This window comes from Vipera ursinii (genome assembly GCF_947247035.1).
Source record: "Vipera ursinii genome assembly, chromosome: Z".
NCBI lineage: Eukaryota > Metazoa > Chordata > Lepidosauria > Squamata > Viperidae > Vipera > Vipera ursinii.
The window spans coordinates 47,073,389-47,090,788 of NC_139517.1; the positions used below are offsets into that span (position 1 = coordinate 47,073,389).

General features: G+C 39.2%; 1 protein-coding gene across 2 annotated transcripts in view; it reads right to left on the reverse strand.

Annotated features, from left to right (window-relative positions):
• Positions 1-335: 335 nt before the first annotated feature.
• The window catches only part of DHX8 (DEAH-box helicase 8), a 38,635-nt gene continuing 21,570 nt past the window's right edge, over positions 336-17,400 (reverse strand). For both annotated transcript variants that reach the window (XM_083376323.1, XM_083376322.1), the window contains exons 14-23: positions 16,649-16,834; positions 16,276-16,486; positions 11,800-11,981; positions 8,400-8,540; positions 6,815-6,970; positions 6,458-6,595; positions 5,909-6,037; positions 4,908-5,104; positions 3,508-3,687; positions 336-838 (exon numbers count right to left, since the gene is read on the reverse strand). In XM_083376323.1, the coding sequence (XP_083232449.1) occupies positions 619-838; positions 3,508-3,687; positions 4,908-5,104; positions 5,909-6,037; positions 6,458-6,595; positions 6,815-6,970; positions 8,400-8,540; positions 11,800-11,981; positions 16,276-16,486; positions 16,649-16,834 (1,740 nt within the window). In that variant the 3' untranslated portion in view covers positions 336-618. The remainder of the gene's footprint in view (positions 839-3,507; positions 3,688-4,907; positions 5,105-5,908; positions 6,038-6,457; positions 6,596-6,814; positions 6,971-8,399; positions 8,541-11,799; positions 11,982-16,275; positions 16,487-16,648; positions 16,835-17,400) is intronic.

Below are 17,400 nucleotides of genomic sequence, written 5' to 3' on the forward strand. Positions count from 1 at the left end.
ATTGTTGAATAATTGCAGACACTGGTAGGAAAAGGTAGAACGGTAGTCAAGTATTGTTTTTTCATCTAAAATTAACAAAAAAAAATATTGCTTGGAAAAATAATTGATAAAATAGAGGAATATTACTTTAATGCAATAATGATGCCAATTAACATTTTTAAGTTAGTGTACATTACACCAACAATCCTCCACCCCCTAAATGGCCTGCTTAGGTTAAGAAAAAGGTACTCAGTGTTATCACCTCTGAAAAATAGCTTCTTTATATCCAGAAACGGGCATTTTTCTCATTTCCACCATAATCGGTGTCAATGATAATTAGTTCCAAAGTGCACAAATTAACACTGAAACATTAATTTATTAACCAAGATGTTTCATAACTTTTGATCCATGGACAGCATAGAATAGAAGGAAAAGGAGTGTCGAACAATAAGCGAAATCTCTGAAATGGAAAATGATATCAGTTAGATGAAGGTAGTTGCCTTTCAAGTGCCACGTTTCTCTGGCTTATCTCTTGCCTTGAGACTTAAAAAAAAAGCGACAATACATATCCAAATATGCCTTAAATCAGAGTTTGTGGTATAGAGATATCAAACAGTTTATGCCACATAAAGATGTGATTTATCGACGCCTGAATGCCCGTGATATCCTCCAGGCATTGGGTTCTTCATAGCGATTGTAAAGTGGCTCCAGGCGCTGCTGCTTCTTTTGCTTGCTTAGCTTTGTGGGATCAGAAACCTTGAAAAAGGCTGGGGCAAACTCCACAAGCCAGCGGGGATCTATGGTGGTAACCTCTCTCATATACTCTTTGGTTGTGAGCACAAGCTCATGGTACACCACCCTAAGAGTAAAACAGAAAGATCAGAACGTCATTTTCTTTTCAAACAGAGCTCTTCTGCCTTTCATATACATTATATGTAGGTAGACTGTTCTTAAAAGGCACGCACAACAAGACTCAGACTCAATTAATTTTAAAAAGGAGTGTAAATGCTTTATATTTAAAACTAGTTTAAGCAATCTAGTTAGCTTCCACCTGAGTGTAGTGGATCAAGGTTGAATCAAGAACCATTCTGAAGTGGCAGAACTTGTCTTTTAAAGAAAAGAGGAATATCATAGCTCCAGATTTGGCTCAGCTCTTTTAACTATAGACATTAAAATCTTATCTTGGACGTTAGAAGTTAGGCCAAAGGTTCTTAAACCATTTGACTGAATTACTCCTTTTCCAAGTCTCAAATAATGTCATTAGTCCCATAAAATAGACTGTTTTTTTTTAACACAAGCATTTTTGCAGCGTCCCAAATAGGATCCTTGACTCACAAACAAATTGCTTCATTACAAATTGCTTCATTACCCCCAGGATACGTCCAAATTATCTTCCCGGGAGCAATTACTCCCAATTTAGGAACCACAGCTCTAGACTTCTAGAGGGGAAAACTTATTATTATTTAATATATGTTTATATTGCTTCCTAAACAAAGTGTCTCAAGGCAGTTTACAAAATATAGATAATAAATTAAAAATATAAAAATGCATAAGAAAATGGAAGGCCAAGGAAAAAAGAAAACGAAACAGAAACCACAATCATTTATTCAGCATTCATAATGAATGGATTTGGATATAGAGATAAATTTTCAACAAAAATGCCTTAAAAGATATAAAGGCAATCTTAGTGGGCAGAAAGGCATTATTGCAAAGAAAGCCTACATACAAGAAACCACAAAATTTCACTTCATAGTTCTAGGCGTACATAGAAGGATCTTCTGTAATGATCTGAAAGACTGTCCGTGACTATATAAGTAGTCTTCAATTTACAAATGGTCCCTTAGTGATCGTTTGAAGTTATGACGGACTTCCCCAGAGCTACTTACTCATCTGGTTTTAAAGTTCTGAGAGCTGCCTCCTGCTTTGCAGTCATTTGGGGCACTTGGCAACCAACTCGCATTTGCCACCATTTGGAGTGTCCAATTGTAATCTGACTGCAATTTATTATTTTTTTGCTGGAAGCTGGCTTAACTTCCAATTTCCAGCAAAAAATGCTTTGTGTAAAATGGGTTCTCTTAATGTCTGTGGTTTTCACTTAACAACTGCTGCAAAAAAATAATAAAATTGGATATGGTGATCTTACTTTTGACAGTAATTTCTGGCTCAATTGCAATCGTAGATTGAGGCCTACCTGTAATAGTGACAATAGCCATCATGTTTCTAGTCCAGTGATGGCAAACCTTTTAGAGACTAAACTGCAAGCCAGAACCCACTTATGTATCGTCGGGTGCCGGGTGGGGGTGGTCCATTGTGTGGGTGTGGCCCATTGTGTGGGCGTGGCTACGGTGGTAATGGCAGACTGGGTGGGACTAAAAAGTTCAATCAATCAATTCCAACTTTGCGAGATCTTTTTTTTTCCTGTGAGAAGTTGAAATTGATTGATTGAATCTTTTTTTTTTGCACATGGCGGCGGAGGCCTCAGTGAAAAGGTTTTATAAAACCCAGCTGAAGGCCTAGGACTGGGACGACGGTGTGCGTGCCCACAGAGAGGGCTCTGTGTGCCACCTGTGGCACACGTGCCATAAGTTCACCACCATGGTTCTAGTCTCTGACTGTTATTTAAAGCTTTATACAATGAAAGCAAAATCTTGAATCTGGCTTATAATCTAAAAGCTTTTGTGGAATCTGTATAGCTGAATCTCTCCATTATAACATGTCACATAAGACAATTGGCTATATATTATTCTATATAAGATTCCATTAACTTTCAGTTGAATCACACCAAAGCACAATTGTATCATACCATAATAGAGTGTAGAGTGGTATACCTTATTATCTTGATGGAAGAAATTATGCAAATTCAAAAATTTCTCTAGACTATCAAGTTCTAGGGACATTTAACCCTATTTAGGAATTTCTCCACATATTTGTAAAACACAAAATAGTATTATTCTGAATTAATACAAATTCCTCCTAGCAATATTTTTTGTTTCCAAATTTCTAGCAATACAGCTGTTTCACAGTACAACTGTGAAGGAGGCGTGATGGGGTGGCAGCTTAAGGACACTGGATCTGCTGACCAGAAATGGTCGACATTCCAGCAGTTCAAGGCCTGGTAGCATTATGGGATGAAATGAGCTTCCGTCACTTGCCTCTAGCATCTGCCTTGCTCATCCAGCAGTTTGAAAGCTTATTGCGAGTAGATAAATGGGTACCACTCTGGTTGGAAAGACTATCTGCATAGGAGAATGAGAGCCAGTGCTGCACCTGCACAGACATGGGGCGAAATCGGCAGAAGAGGCCCTGGAAGAGGCCCTGGAAGATGTACAAACTAGTTCACCCCCCATGGTGTACCATGAATAAGTGCACAGGCACTAAACTGAACAAACAACCAATTAGGCCATCAAAACTATTCTGTAAAAGTGTAGATCTCCCTAACAAAGGTATGCTATACAAAATAAACAGTGTAATTTTCTATTTACCTACTTAAAGCAAATTCAATAATTTTGATTTCAATCCACCCCTTACCATTCAGGCTGACGGTTGAAGAGGGCACTTGAGGGATGAATATAGACCACTTGTTGATCAATCAAGGTCCGGTAGCCTTCTTGTGGGTCCTTTTTGGCTGCATTCCGGAAGAAGCCACTGCAAATGGCTTTCTGGACTCGTACTGTTGCTTTTCCACAAGATACCACATCTAACTTGTGCCTGTCAAGGGGTGATTGAAAGGCTTTAGGACCAATGTGTTAAATAGTAAGATCCTGTGGTGCATCCTGTTTTAATTTTCTAATTGAAATAGACATTTTCCAAAAGAAAAATTGGTTTAGATCACCATACCCAAGTATCAACATTACTTAATTCCTAAATATTATTTTCAACAATGGATTATCTTGGTTCTACTGTTTCTATAATTGTAATATTTTATAGGAAAGGACTGTTAAATATTGCCTCCTATGTGAGCACATTCCTAATCAATTAGAATTCAAATATGTAATGTACCACTGTTTCTTTTACTACTGACAGTCAATCTCAAAAGAGTGAAACCATCTATCATTTCAGTGACTTTACTATATACACCGGTAAAAGGAATATTAATTTTTTAAAAAGAAGTTAATTGACTTCACATGATGTATCTATCCTTAGAAAGATCAGAACTGTGCAGGCAGTTATTTTCTCTTGATACATCACAGATATAAAAATTGGTCTTTGAAGATGCTTTTGGACCTGGGTATTGGAGAAGACTCTTAAGACTATCATCAATCAAACAGAAATGACCAGCTTAAGCTATTGTATTTTGGATACTATATGAAGTTACTTTGAAAAGAATATAATATTAGAAAAAATAGAAATAAAGACAAAGGATGACCAGAAGCAAGGTAGATTAACTCAATTACAACAACAATGAATGCACTTTTGTGAGATGTTAAAGCATAGATTAGAGGAGGATTTTCCAGAGAAAGTTTACATGGTCAGTAGAAGTCAATACCAACTTGATGGCAGTTAATCAAAAAACAGGTATAACATGACCAAATCCTGGGAGTTTGCATTTTTGGTTATGGAGAAGGTCAACATTATTCCAGACAAACCTGGTCTGTAATTGGATATTACTCCAGGCACTGAGTGGGAGATTTGGAGCCTGTTGGTATTTTTCAGTTGGATGAATTTGTCTCTGGTAAAGTGTGTTAATGGTTCTGGATATTATGTGCTATTTTATCTGTCTATACTGTCCTAAATCATACTTTATTGAGTGCAAACTGATTCAATCAATCCATCAATTTTTGTCAATTTCTTGTTATATTCTACATCTAGTTCTTATTTTTTCAAAATCTTTTCAGATAATATTCAAGCCCAAGTGTTGCCACATAATCTCCAATAAGCTGGGGGTTTTTTGGCTAAAAAACAATTTCCCCTGTATTTCATTAACTCACCTATCCATTATTCCCAGCATCTGCTTACGAATATCCTGGGCACGACGCAGTGAGCGGGCTTGGATAAAGTTTTCATAGCACCAGGGATTGGAGAACTTGTTGTTCTTCCAGGAGTTGTAAACAGCCAAAAGTGTGAGGTGATCTCCTTCAGTTTGGTGGAATTTAGCTTTCTTCTGGTCAGCAAGAGCTTGCTTGTCCTACAAATATGAAACAAAATTAGTCTTATTTATTTCCACCTTTCAGATATAAAAATATGGATTTTCTAAAATGGTGAATGCATTTTATGATGAAATGTTAGCAAATATATTTAAACCAATTGAGCGCAAAAAGGGATAAAACAGAATTTTAAAATATTGAAATAACCTTCAAGCAAATTATTGAAATGTACATTATCATTTATATTGATTGCAAAATTAATTACAAAATGCTAAATAACTGGCATTACCAAGGGACCTGTGGAAGCAGATCTGCAGAGAAAACAGGAAATTAAGTTTTTATTAAAGATCTCACTCTGCAGAACGTGCAAACTTTTATATCAACATGTCAGCCATTCTTTTACATTACTTTATTTGTCTTAGGAAACTAAACATTGCCAAATGCTTAAAACTGAAATTGAATGAAGTCGCACATTTCAAAATTACACTATTCTATGCTTTTGGAAGGTATGTTATTGGAATTAGTGCTCTTTCCTTGTCTGCATTAGATTAGATTTTACAAACCTAACAGAATTGGCATATATCATATTAATATTTATTAATAAATATATGAGAAGGGTTGCCAAATAATGCCTGAAAATTCAAAGCCTGACTTTAATAACATCTTCTAAAATCAAGAACCTGTTGTGTGATAAGGATAAGCTGGAAATCAAGTTTTCCATTCCCACGTCAAATCTGCAATTCATCAAATCAGCCATTCTTCTCCCATGCCCCAGTCCAGCTGGGTCCAGAGCATGGTTGCAATATAAGATGCAATATTTTTCATTATAATGCTCCCCAATTTACCTTAGGTCGATAGAAAACATTTTGCACAGACAGCATTGAGACAATAGTGAGCATTTCCTCGCTGCAACCTAGGTGCACTGACATAATGAGCATCTTGCAAAGCATAGGCTCCAGTGGGAACTCTGCCATCTGGTCAGAAAGGAGAAAAATATAATTTGGTTGAAGTATCCCTGGGTAATGTTTAACTTGCAACTGAAAAATACACATACACCAATAGCCCCATAAGGAAAAATGCCAGCCCAAAGTAAGTTACCATCATCGTCTGCTGCTGCTAAAGATTCCTTCCAATCCCTCCATCCAATTACTGTGTGAGAACCAACAATAGATCTACCTGCTTAGGAGTATAGCAAGAAATGTTTATAACTGTTTCCATTTATAAATGTCCCAATATGTTTCCATCTATAACTGTTGATGGACTTCACATGTAATAAACAACAGTGCAATGCAGAAACAGGCATCTTGTACACAGCTTTCATAAAGGCTACATTGTGGATATTGCTTTCCTCTGTTCAACCACACCAAAGAGAATCTGAACAATGCTGATCCTACCCTGCGTCCCAGTCGAGTGAGCAGCCCTTCATCATCCAAAGCTCCCAGAGTATACAGTTGCTCCATTGCCGTGATCAGAGTTTCCATTGGGGGAGCATCCATAAAATCGAAAGACAGCAAATCATTGATACCCATAGCCTGAGTATGTCAGAGAGAAAGAAAAGACAGTAAGCGTTGTGCACACATCTGGTAACTGACAAAGATGTTTCCTAGGCCTGCTCCTCAAAATATTACTCTCAATTTTATAGATTAATTTGTGTGAAATCCCCTAACTTCCATCTTTATAAAGCTGGGCAAGGCTTTTTTTTTTGAGGATGCTGAACAAAAGCATGCAGTCATTTAGATGCCAGTGCTCACCTTGAGAGATAATACAGTGCTGGCCAGATTAGTTCTCTGAATCTCAGGCACATTGGTGGTCAGCATCTCATCACGATAGGCTCGCTCTGTGTAGAGTCGGTAGCACTTGCCAGGGCCTGTTCTTCCAGCTCTTCCAGCTCGTTGCTTAGCTTGAGCCTATAGGAATCACAAATTAAAAGATACATAAGAGAATTCATTCCTTCTGCTTACCCACTAAATATTATAATTTGCATTAGAATTAGACCCAGGATAGTTGTAATTCAAGACCGAAGGAAAAATGATGGAAGGAATGCAGCAAATATTGTGTACAGCAGAATACGACGTAGAAGCAAAAAGTCACAAAAACAGTTCAAGAAGTGCTCTATGGAACTCATGAAAGGTTTTTATATATTCCATATACTGTGGACATACATTTAAGCATTCAAAGAAGATAAAGATTCATTAAAAAAAAACCCTCCAGCCTTTAAAATAGAACTGAATGGTAGAGGCATTACTATTTGAATCCTGACAAGTGATTAGTCTTCTATAATGTCAATACGGTGCTGCAGTGATAGAATAAACAAAGATTCAGTGCCGTAATAAGCCATTTCATGGCAAAAGCTTGGTATAGAGAACAAGGTAACAGCACATTTTTAGAATGTTAGAATGTTTACAGTTAGTTCTTGCTTAGGACCACTTTTTGAAGTTGTGACAGCACTGAACAAGTGATTCTTACTATGTTTCAGCATCCCCTAACGTGACTGGGTGCTTTCCAACTGGCTCACTTTGGTTGCAGAATCACAAAGTCACATGTTTACCACTTATCACCTTTCATGCCAACTTCCCACAAGCAAAGTAATTGGAGAAGCCAACAGGGAAGGTCATAAATCATTCTAGTAAATTTCCCAAACATTGTTGCACACAAACGCTGCCACACCCTCCTCCTGTGCACACCCTGCATAAATGTAATGGGATGACCCTGGGAGATGGAAGAGAGATGCTGTTTATGGAATAATCACACTGAAGAGTGTGAAGCCTGACACTGCATAACAAACACAAACTCAGAAAGGAGTTTCCTAATTTATCAGGCTGCAAAATGAGATAGTGAGACCTAGCACTTTCAGACTTGCAGGATTCTGTTAATGTTCTTATAATAAAGAACAATTAGCTCATCCAATCATGTTTCCCGTCTGATCTATCTCAGAAGGCTAATGTGTGCTCTGCTACGCCATCCCTCTTAGCTTTCCTGCACATGTGCCCTGGTATGCCATCCACCCACCTGATTTCCTTGCAACCGCCCCGCCTAACTTGTAAGCAACCTGCATCAGGCCTCCCCCACTCCTTAAATGAGACTCCCCACCACTTCCCCCCTAACTTATGTGTCTTTTGGTCATGAGAGCAATCAGGGATGCTGGAATTGTCACTGCTACATGATGTGGTCATATATGGCATCACACTTTATGACCACCTCATATAGTAACAGCAATCTCAGTGCCAGCTGCCACCCTAACCCGAGGAACACCTCTATTGTTCTTGAAAGATTGGAGTAAGATACTACCCTTAGTAAAAACTTCAAGTAACATAGTATCCAACAAATACAGGATACCTGAGAAATTGGTGTCACAACCAGCTGGTCAATCCCTGTTTTGGAGTTGTACACTTTCTGCTTTACAAAACCTGGATCAACTACATAATAGATACCATCAATTGTAAGTGAAGTTTCAGCAATATTTGTGGCAATGACCACCTGCAGGAGGAGAAAAAGGAATGGCAAACAGTTGAATATAACAAGAAAAAAGTAGGGGTTGAGAACAGGACTGCTATTAAGCTACTTTTATGACATGCTGTTCATTCAGTGGTCAGAAACTGTCACTTATTATATATACACTGCAGAAAATGAAGAAATATTCTCCCTGAAAAAAACTGTTTTAAATTGGGGTGGGGGGAATGGAAAACTAAGCCAATGACTACATAACAGGTGTTGTTTTTAAAAATTGAATAACAAGTTCAGGAGATCACACATAAAAATCCACGAAAAACTGTTGCATTGCAAAAAATATGCAATTTATAACTAAATCACCCTCTTTACAAAGAGAGGGAAGACTTTTATTTATTTGGGAAATCTATAGGGCCACATTTCACATACAGTAAATGTAACTGTGAGCAATGTACACCAATGGAAATAAAAATAGTAATAATTTTAAAACCCAAATTTAGTTACAATTCTATATGCATTTAGTATAAATTGATGTTTTGTACACAAATTTTTTTAAAAAAAACTTTTACTATTAATTAAACCTACAAGAACAGCAATTTATAAAATGACAACCAGAACCCTTAATGTGCACTACAACTCAAGGTGGTAGATCACTAAGGTAGCTCCAATTTCTAAAAAGTTAAATCTAAGGAATGAGCCTTTTAAATAATTCAATGTATCACATTAATATGCATGAAGAAAAATCTCCCTCTCTCTTTAGAACTCAATACAAGTGGTATGCAATTCAGATAGATCTTATGAAACTCAATTGTTACTTCGCAGGTCATGAAAGACAAGATGAAAAAAAAACAGGATAAAAGAATTGCTGAGGATGGATATTACACTCCAATTAATAATTTTATCAACCATGTAAATGCGGCTTGTGAACTTGTCTGACAGAGTTCGTAAATATTATGTTACTAGGGCCCAAAATTCAGTATCAGACCCACGTTTTCAGTCTTCCACAGAAAGAAAAAGGAGTTGTAACAATGAGCTATTGTACTTTAAATATTCCCCAACTGTTGGAAAATATTATTTTCAGTTGATCAAGAAGTATTTCTAGATGCTATAAAAATATGTTCATTATAGCAGACAATAATATCATTGTATTCAGCTTCTTCTATATGTCCCAAACCCCTTGATTTCTTACAAGCTTCTGTTTGTGTAATTAGTGACAATATCTAGCCAGATGTTCTGCTATCTTAAATTGCCTTCAATTTTCCAAGTGTTAGGCTTTTTTCATTGACCCTTCAGTGTGCCAAAGTATTTAAGCTTTAGGCTCATTCTTAGTACTTCCAGTGAGCAGTCCGGTTCGCTTAATTTAGAAGAGTTGTTGCTTTTCTATTCAAGGATTTTTTAACTATCATATCCAGTATTATAATTTAAAGGCATTTTTTTTTCATTTAACCTTTCAAATAATCCAGGTTTTATAGTCATCTGTTACCATTAAGAGAAAAACAGCTTTCACAATATGGAAATCTGTCATCACTTTTATACTTATTCTAGACCTATCATAATCTTTCCCCTAAGTAACAGATGCCTCTATTTCATGGCTAGAGTCATCATCACCTCTGAATGATTAAAAGAAGCAATGAACAGATGACGACTAGGCTACTGGCACCATTTAAGAAGCAAAAAGTACACACTATTGAAGCAAATCGTATAACATACATTACTATCAAATTTACTTGTGGCTTTTCCCATTCCCCCCCCCCACACACACACTGCCCAGAACTGCCATATCTGATTTCAAAATAAAAACATTTCCAAGTATTAGATTAATTAAAATAAAATTGTAAGAAGTAAAAGTCACCTTTGTGATAGTTTTTTTTAAATTAACATATTCACTCTATTAGGGAAAATATCAAGTCCAACATTAATAGGATTAATGAACAGAATGAAGATAGAAAATAAGAGAATTTTAAGAAACAAGGATATGTAAAATATTCTGAACTCAGAATGGCTATTTTAAGTTTTCTGAACTTGCAAAACAAGAAGCCAAAATGTTTTGTTACACATTAAGTGAAGGGATTTTTAAATTATGTTTCAAGACTTGGACAGTATACTAGCCAATAAAACTGGCAACACAATTTCCATCCCTGCTTAAGCAATGGAGAAAAGAAGAGACAGTTAAGGAAATGCTACTTTAATATTTCCTGATGTAGGAAATAAGAATTCATGCACTGAATATTCTTGTCCCTGTACATTTTGTATTTATATTTTTTTCAGGTAGACTATTAAATGTAGATAAGTACTATGGATGTGCATTACACACAGCTTTATATACATACATACATACAACCATCCATGCGTGTGTGCACACCCATATTTCTTTTCAGAATAAGCAATGTTATACCGTACACACACTGCATACAGAGCAATAAATTGTAAACATCCCCCCCAAAATTAAAAACTAACAAAAGAAAACATAGCTAAACCTAATTTATGCCCACTCCACTCACTATATTTCCACCTCTCTTTCTATGTCTTATATCACTTTGTACTTTTGTTCTTTAAATCTCTTTTGTTTCTTGCTGGTACATATTAAAAGAGTGTATTCAGAAGAAGCCTTAACCTAAGAAGGAAGAACTATATTCTTGGTATTGATGTTGTTCACATAGAGTTAGACCATACTGAAGCAAATCCATTGCTCTTGCTTTTTAGCTCAGCTCAATCCTGAAGTTATTTACGGCAGGAAACTACAAAAAATAAGCTTAAAATTCATAATGCTCTAACACATAATCTCAATGAATTTGTAAATATTTTCACTGAGAAGATGCTAAATTTATAATCTGAACTTATCCCCCCCCCAAAAAAGGCATCTGAATAATAAAAAAGAGGACAGGGAATGAAGTTTTAGGGTTAACTGAGGCTATTAAAATAATAACGAGAAATAGTACATACGCAAGAATCCTTAAAGCACTCAATACATAAACCTACTGATTGATTGATTGATTTTATATGCTGCCCATCTCACTGTCAGGCAGCTCTATTGCCATCAAATATATGCAACTTCCTCTCAGCATCTCAAAAAATTTCATCTTCTCCCCATTAATGGTCAGGAATTCCCATATTTATAGAATGAAAAGAAAATGTCTTCCAGCCTTTTAACAAGTTGCAAAGAAACATTTTACTTTTGAAAACAAGATGCTTAATAGATCTTCTGATCTAGAAAAGATTTAATTATTGATTATATTATATTGAAGATAACAACCATCTAGTAAAAAAAACCACATGTGGGAATAGATACCTTTCGACTTCCTGGGGGAGCTGGATCAAAGATCCGTGTCTGCATCTCACTAGGCAGTGCTGAATAAACAGGCAAGATTATCAGCTCAGGAACATCTGGGCCGAGGGACTTCATTCGTTCATAGAGAATTTCACAAGCTGTATCAATCTCTTCTTGACCAGTCAAGAATACCAAGATGTCTCCTGTATGAAAGAAAATCAAATCATATAGTTAGGCCAATACAAAATCAACACTTACAATTAAGTAACAGACAGTGATTTCAGATTTCAGATTTCTCTTGTGATTTTTTTCCAGTCTGATTTTATAAAAACGAAGTATGTGGCTTTTACAGCTGTGAGACTACACTAAAAAGTAGATAATTGGAGCACAATTGGTTGATTCTAATGATTTGTTCTGATTAAGGGAACTGTAAATCATTCAGGAGAAAAAGCAACATAATGACAGGTGCGTCTTTGCTAAGTGAAGATGAAAAGTTAGATGAAATTGATATGTTAAACAGAGCATGGTACCCGTTCCCCTGCTTACTAATCAATGAGGGTTATGTAAATCAGATAGAAAGAAATGTAACATTAGGACAGATATGGATAGGGAAAACATACTGGTAAGCCTAGACTAGACTATGGCAAGATGGGCAGTAAATAAATTAAATAAAATTTTATATATGATTTTCCCTGAAATTTCAATTTTTTTCTTCTTAAAAAGTGTAAAATATAGGCTTCTTTCTCCAGGAGCTTTATACAGAATTCTTCCTTTATTCTTTGGTAGTGTGTTGAATATTTCTCCTTTTAATATATAAACTGGTTTAAAATATATATTTGTATTTTAGCAAAGTTCTCATTTAACAATATCAGGTTTGTGACTGCCACAGAAATCCAACAATATCAAAAAGAGTCTAAATTAATAGTAGATAGCTACTTGGGAATTTCTTTGTCCATAAAAACTAAAACTCTTTATACTAGAAACGGCAAAATAGACTCCCAGGGGCAAGAAAGCTATCTTATCAGGCTTATTTACATCAAATATTTTTATTCTATCTCGTGGAACAGGTATATCCACTATAAAGTTTTTATAGCTTCCACTGGCCAAACCTGAATAATAAATCTTGTGTACTTATTATTAAATCTGGTGTATTTATTATCATTAAAAATGGAAATCCCATTCTGACTTAACTAGTATAAAAGAAAAAGGGATTGCAAGCTAAAAGGGTTTAGACCAGGAGTGTCAAACACGATTTCACTGAGGGCCACATCAGTGTTGTGGCTGACCTTGGGGGGTGAGGGGCTGGTGGGCATGGCCAGCTCAGCGTCACTCGTGTCAAGGGGGCACCTGTGTGGTTCGGGCAGGAGCTGGGGGGATCCACTGTCTCCAGTGGAGGAAAGCGAGACCACGGCAAGCGCCAAACTCTTGTTCACCAGAGGAGCCTTGCTGTCCCTCTCAGGCCACACAGAGAACCCTGGATGGCGGCATAGGCTGCCCAGAGCCCTGGGCAGTGGAGGGCAAGTGCCCAGCCTGGTTCTTGAACTCCCAAGGCATCGGGATCCCACAGTCCAGCCTAGTCCTGCTCAGCTTTGCTTCCCCAAGCTGGCGCCCAGCTACACTTACCTCATCCTCGAAGCTGCTGCTACTTTGCTTGCTCCCCTTGGCCAGGTTGCTCAAGGTGCGTGTGGGAGGGCAAAGTGTATAGGTCAGAGGGTGCCCCACTTCCTCTCCACGCAAGGAGACCTGGCTTTGTAACCAAAGTATCCTCAGCGATAGGATGGGAGACCACCAGGAGAGGTCAGGAGGGGACAAGGGGATGGCAAAAGGGCAGCAGGCCAAAGGCAGGACTTCCCTCAGACCCTCCCTGTTTCTCATTATAATACTCTCCCTTCCTTCCTTTCTTTACTTCTTTTTCCTTCCCTCTTTATTCTTTCTTCTTTCTCCTCTTTCCTTCCTTGCACTCTTCCCTCTTTCCTTTTTTCTTTGCCTTTCCTCTTTCCCTTTCTCCTTCCCTGTCCCTTCTTGGATGCTCAAATGCAAAAGGGGAAACATTTCTCAATGCCTCCTTACCTTGTGATCAAATGCCACTTTGGCTAGTAGTCTAAGGCCACTTGAAAGACTGAGAACAAACCAGGCTCAGTTTATCCCATGCTTGCCTTTCGTGGGGGGCGTCCACAGACAACAATGCAGCAGAACTGTCAAAATGGGGGCTGTGATAGTTGATCAGAGCTCCTCTGTTTTTTATGTGCAACAGCTTTAGCGTTCAGGAACAAAGGTTGCTTAGTTGCTTTTCTATTAATACACAATCCTTAAAAGGGCTCTCTTGTAGGGACCGTGCCTTTTTCTAATTCAGACTGCAAATATAGCAAAGGAAAATATTTCCCCCACTCTGCTTTGTCCTGTTTTCCCCACTGGAAATGGCTGTTAGCAACACTCAAGGAAGGGATATTTTCCTAAGAGCTCACAATTCAAGAATACCAATGTTAACTTGGATTGCCAACAAAGTTCTGTCTGTGACAAAACAGAACACAAAATTGCTTTCTCCTTTGAACTGGGGCATCTCCAACCAAGTTTCCTCTCCTTCCTTCCTCTTTTCCTCCCTCCCTTCCTTCCTCCAACCCTCCTTTTTTTTAAGCTGCCAGAGGCTCCAAGCAGAGGTAGCAACAGGCAGGCAGCGGTGGGCAGAGGCTTCCTCTTTTGACCCCTCCCCCGTCATTGCCTCTGCATGGCTCTCAGCTCACCTTTCCCAGACCTGCACACTTGTGTGTGTGTGTGGGGCGGGATCTCATCCCTTGAAGCCCCTCAACAGAGGCCTTCTGCGATGGCAGGCTGTAAACTAATGAAAGCTGTTTTTTTGGAGTACTTGTTTCTCTCAATGTGCCGCTGATCGAATTGCGCCCTGGTCCCTTCAGCTCCTGCTCCCAGCCCCATGGAAGGCTGCAAGAAGCTCCCACTGCAGCTTCTCTTATCTCTTCCATTCTTTTTCTCCCCAATGTCACAGAGTGGGGCTGCAAGAAGTGGGACCAACCCCCCGCACATGCGCGCACCACACACTCACACAAACAATTGGGCGGGTCTGGGAGAGGTGAGCTGAGAGCCACGCAGAGGCCCTTCAGGAGCAGAGGCAATGACAGGGGGAGGAGTCAAAATGGGAAGCCTCTGTCTGGAGCCTCCGGTTGCTTGAAAAACAAAAAACAAAACGTGTGGAGCAGCAGCTTACCTTTTTGTCCCCCCCTCTCCTCCATTGCGTCCATGCCTGGATTGACTCTATGCCTGCCGAAAGGGCAGTTCTGCTCCCGACCCCCCCAATGCAAGAAGCTGCACACCACTGATGTTCACTTGCCGCGTCCCCCCCACAGGCCCTGCGATTGCCTACCGCCCATTGCACACTGGAAGGCAGAAGCTCCATGACTTAAAGGTTCTGTCTCCTCCGCACTCAGGAAGGGGCGAGGGGAGGGGGAGAAATTGGCAGCGTTACCAGTGCCTGGGCCACCAGCAGCTGTGGTTTTCCCACTCAGAGGTGGGGCAGTCCCAGTCAAAGGGAAGCTTCGCAGGCTGCGAGGCCAGGCCAGCAAGTGGGGCATGGAAGCACGGGTGCGGGCGCAGCACTGATGTATAACTTGGTGTGGAAACGTGGTCAGCCTTAGATCCACGGCGCTGCCCTGGAGCCAGCCAGGGGCCACCTCGCCACCGCCCCTGGGCCTGCGCCTAGAAGGCTGCGAGCGCACAAGGGCTGGCGTTCTGGGTGGAAGGGAAACGTTCAGAACGCACTCCCCAGAGGGTGGGATGGGGGTGGTCCCTTGCTGGCTCCAGGGCAATGCTGTGGATCTAAGGCTGACCTCGTTGTAGATCAGCGCCCGGGCCAGGCCGAGGCACAGTGGGCTGGTCCTTCACCATTTCCAGGACGGCTTTGCGGGCCAATGTGTTTGACACATCTGGTATAGACAATACCACGGGCTGCCACAAAGAAGAGGGAGTCAAACTATTCTCCAAAGCACCTCAAGGCAGGATAAGAAGCAATGGATGGAAACTAGTCAAGGAGAGAAGCAACCTAGAACTAAGGACTTCCTCACAGTTAGAACAATTAACCAGTGGAACAACCTGCCTCCAGAAGCAATGAATGCTCCAACATTGGAAGTTTTTAAGAAGAGACTGGACAGCATTTGTCTAAAATGGTATAGGGTTTCCTGTCTGAGCAGGTGGTTGGACTAGATGACCTCCATCTTTATTATTATTATTAATAAAAGAGGTTTTACAGAAGTATGCACGCAAACCTTTTCAGTGTCAGACCCATATTAAACTTTAGAATGCTCACTTGAGGAGGATGAAGACAGATTGTAAAACTGTTCTGGACCAGTTCAAATCTTAATTAGATTGAAATCAAATTCAGTGTAACAAATATGGCTAATATAATTACAGTGAATATACTGAATAATTCCCCTGTTTGAAAGCAACTTCTGGAGAGAGTCTCAACATCGTTCTCATTCCATCTCTCACCTGGAGGTTCTGTCAAATGGATCTGCATGACTGTAATCAGGCTGGCATCTAGGTAATCTGTCTCAGGTTCCTTGGTGTAAAGAATCTCAACTGGGTAGGTCCTACCAGGAATGGTAAAGATAGGGGCCTCATAAAAATACTGAGAGAATTTAACTGCATCCAGTGTAGCTGAAGTCACTATTAATTTCATGTCTTGTCTCTTCTGAACAGTCTATGGAGAAAAAAATGGAGTACATTAAAAAAAAGAAGGCAGAATACAAACAGAAAGATCAACAGGGGGTTGAACCTCAGGACAAACGTGTGGTTTTGCTTTCTTTGAGCAACTTTCTGCTTCATCATTTTAGGGTTGTGGATGATTTGAAAGAGTTCATACCTTTTTCAGGAGACCAAAGAGTACATCAGTATGTATAGTACGTTCATGGGCTTCATCCAACATTATGATTGCATATTGTGTCAGATCCGGATCAATGAGGCATTCACGAAGCAGCATTCCATCTGTCATGTATTTGATCACAGTTTCAGGACTAGTGCAATCCTCAAATCGGATAGTATAGCCAACCTTCAAAAATACAGCAAAAGGAGTATCAGTAATGAATACTAAGCTCCTTCACTCTTAGAGAGTGATATTAAGGTCAATTTGTTTGGAGGCAGGAGTTACAAACAGAACAAGAACAGCCTTTAGTTTGGTGGTACATCTAGAATTTGAGACTTTTGTTATGGGCAAGGCTTTGTTATGGATCCACTTATAAAAATCACTATTTGGTTGGAAATTGCCTTTTATAACATGGCTGCTCTAGTAGGCATGACCAATTACAAACACCCACTGTAAAGCAACTACCACCCCCACCCCCCAGTCCAACAGGATAGCAGACTTCTTCAGCTGGCAAGGCAGAAAGTTCAAGAATAGAATTCCAAGAACATAAAAATTCAGATCAGTAGTTTTATTGTAGAAAAACTAAAGTAACAGTCTTGAAAAAATTCCAACAACTGCTGTGTATCCAGCAACAGCCCTATTTATTCTTTCAAGAGGGAGGCTGGGTTTCCATCTGTTTTTTTATTTGATAATGGATACAGACTTACTTCTGATCATGAAAACTAGTTCTCATGTAGAATACTCTTTGCCAC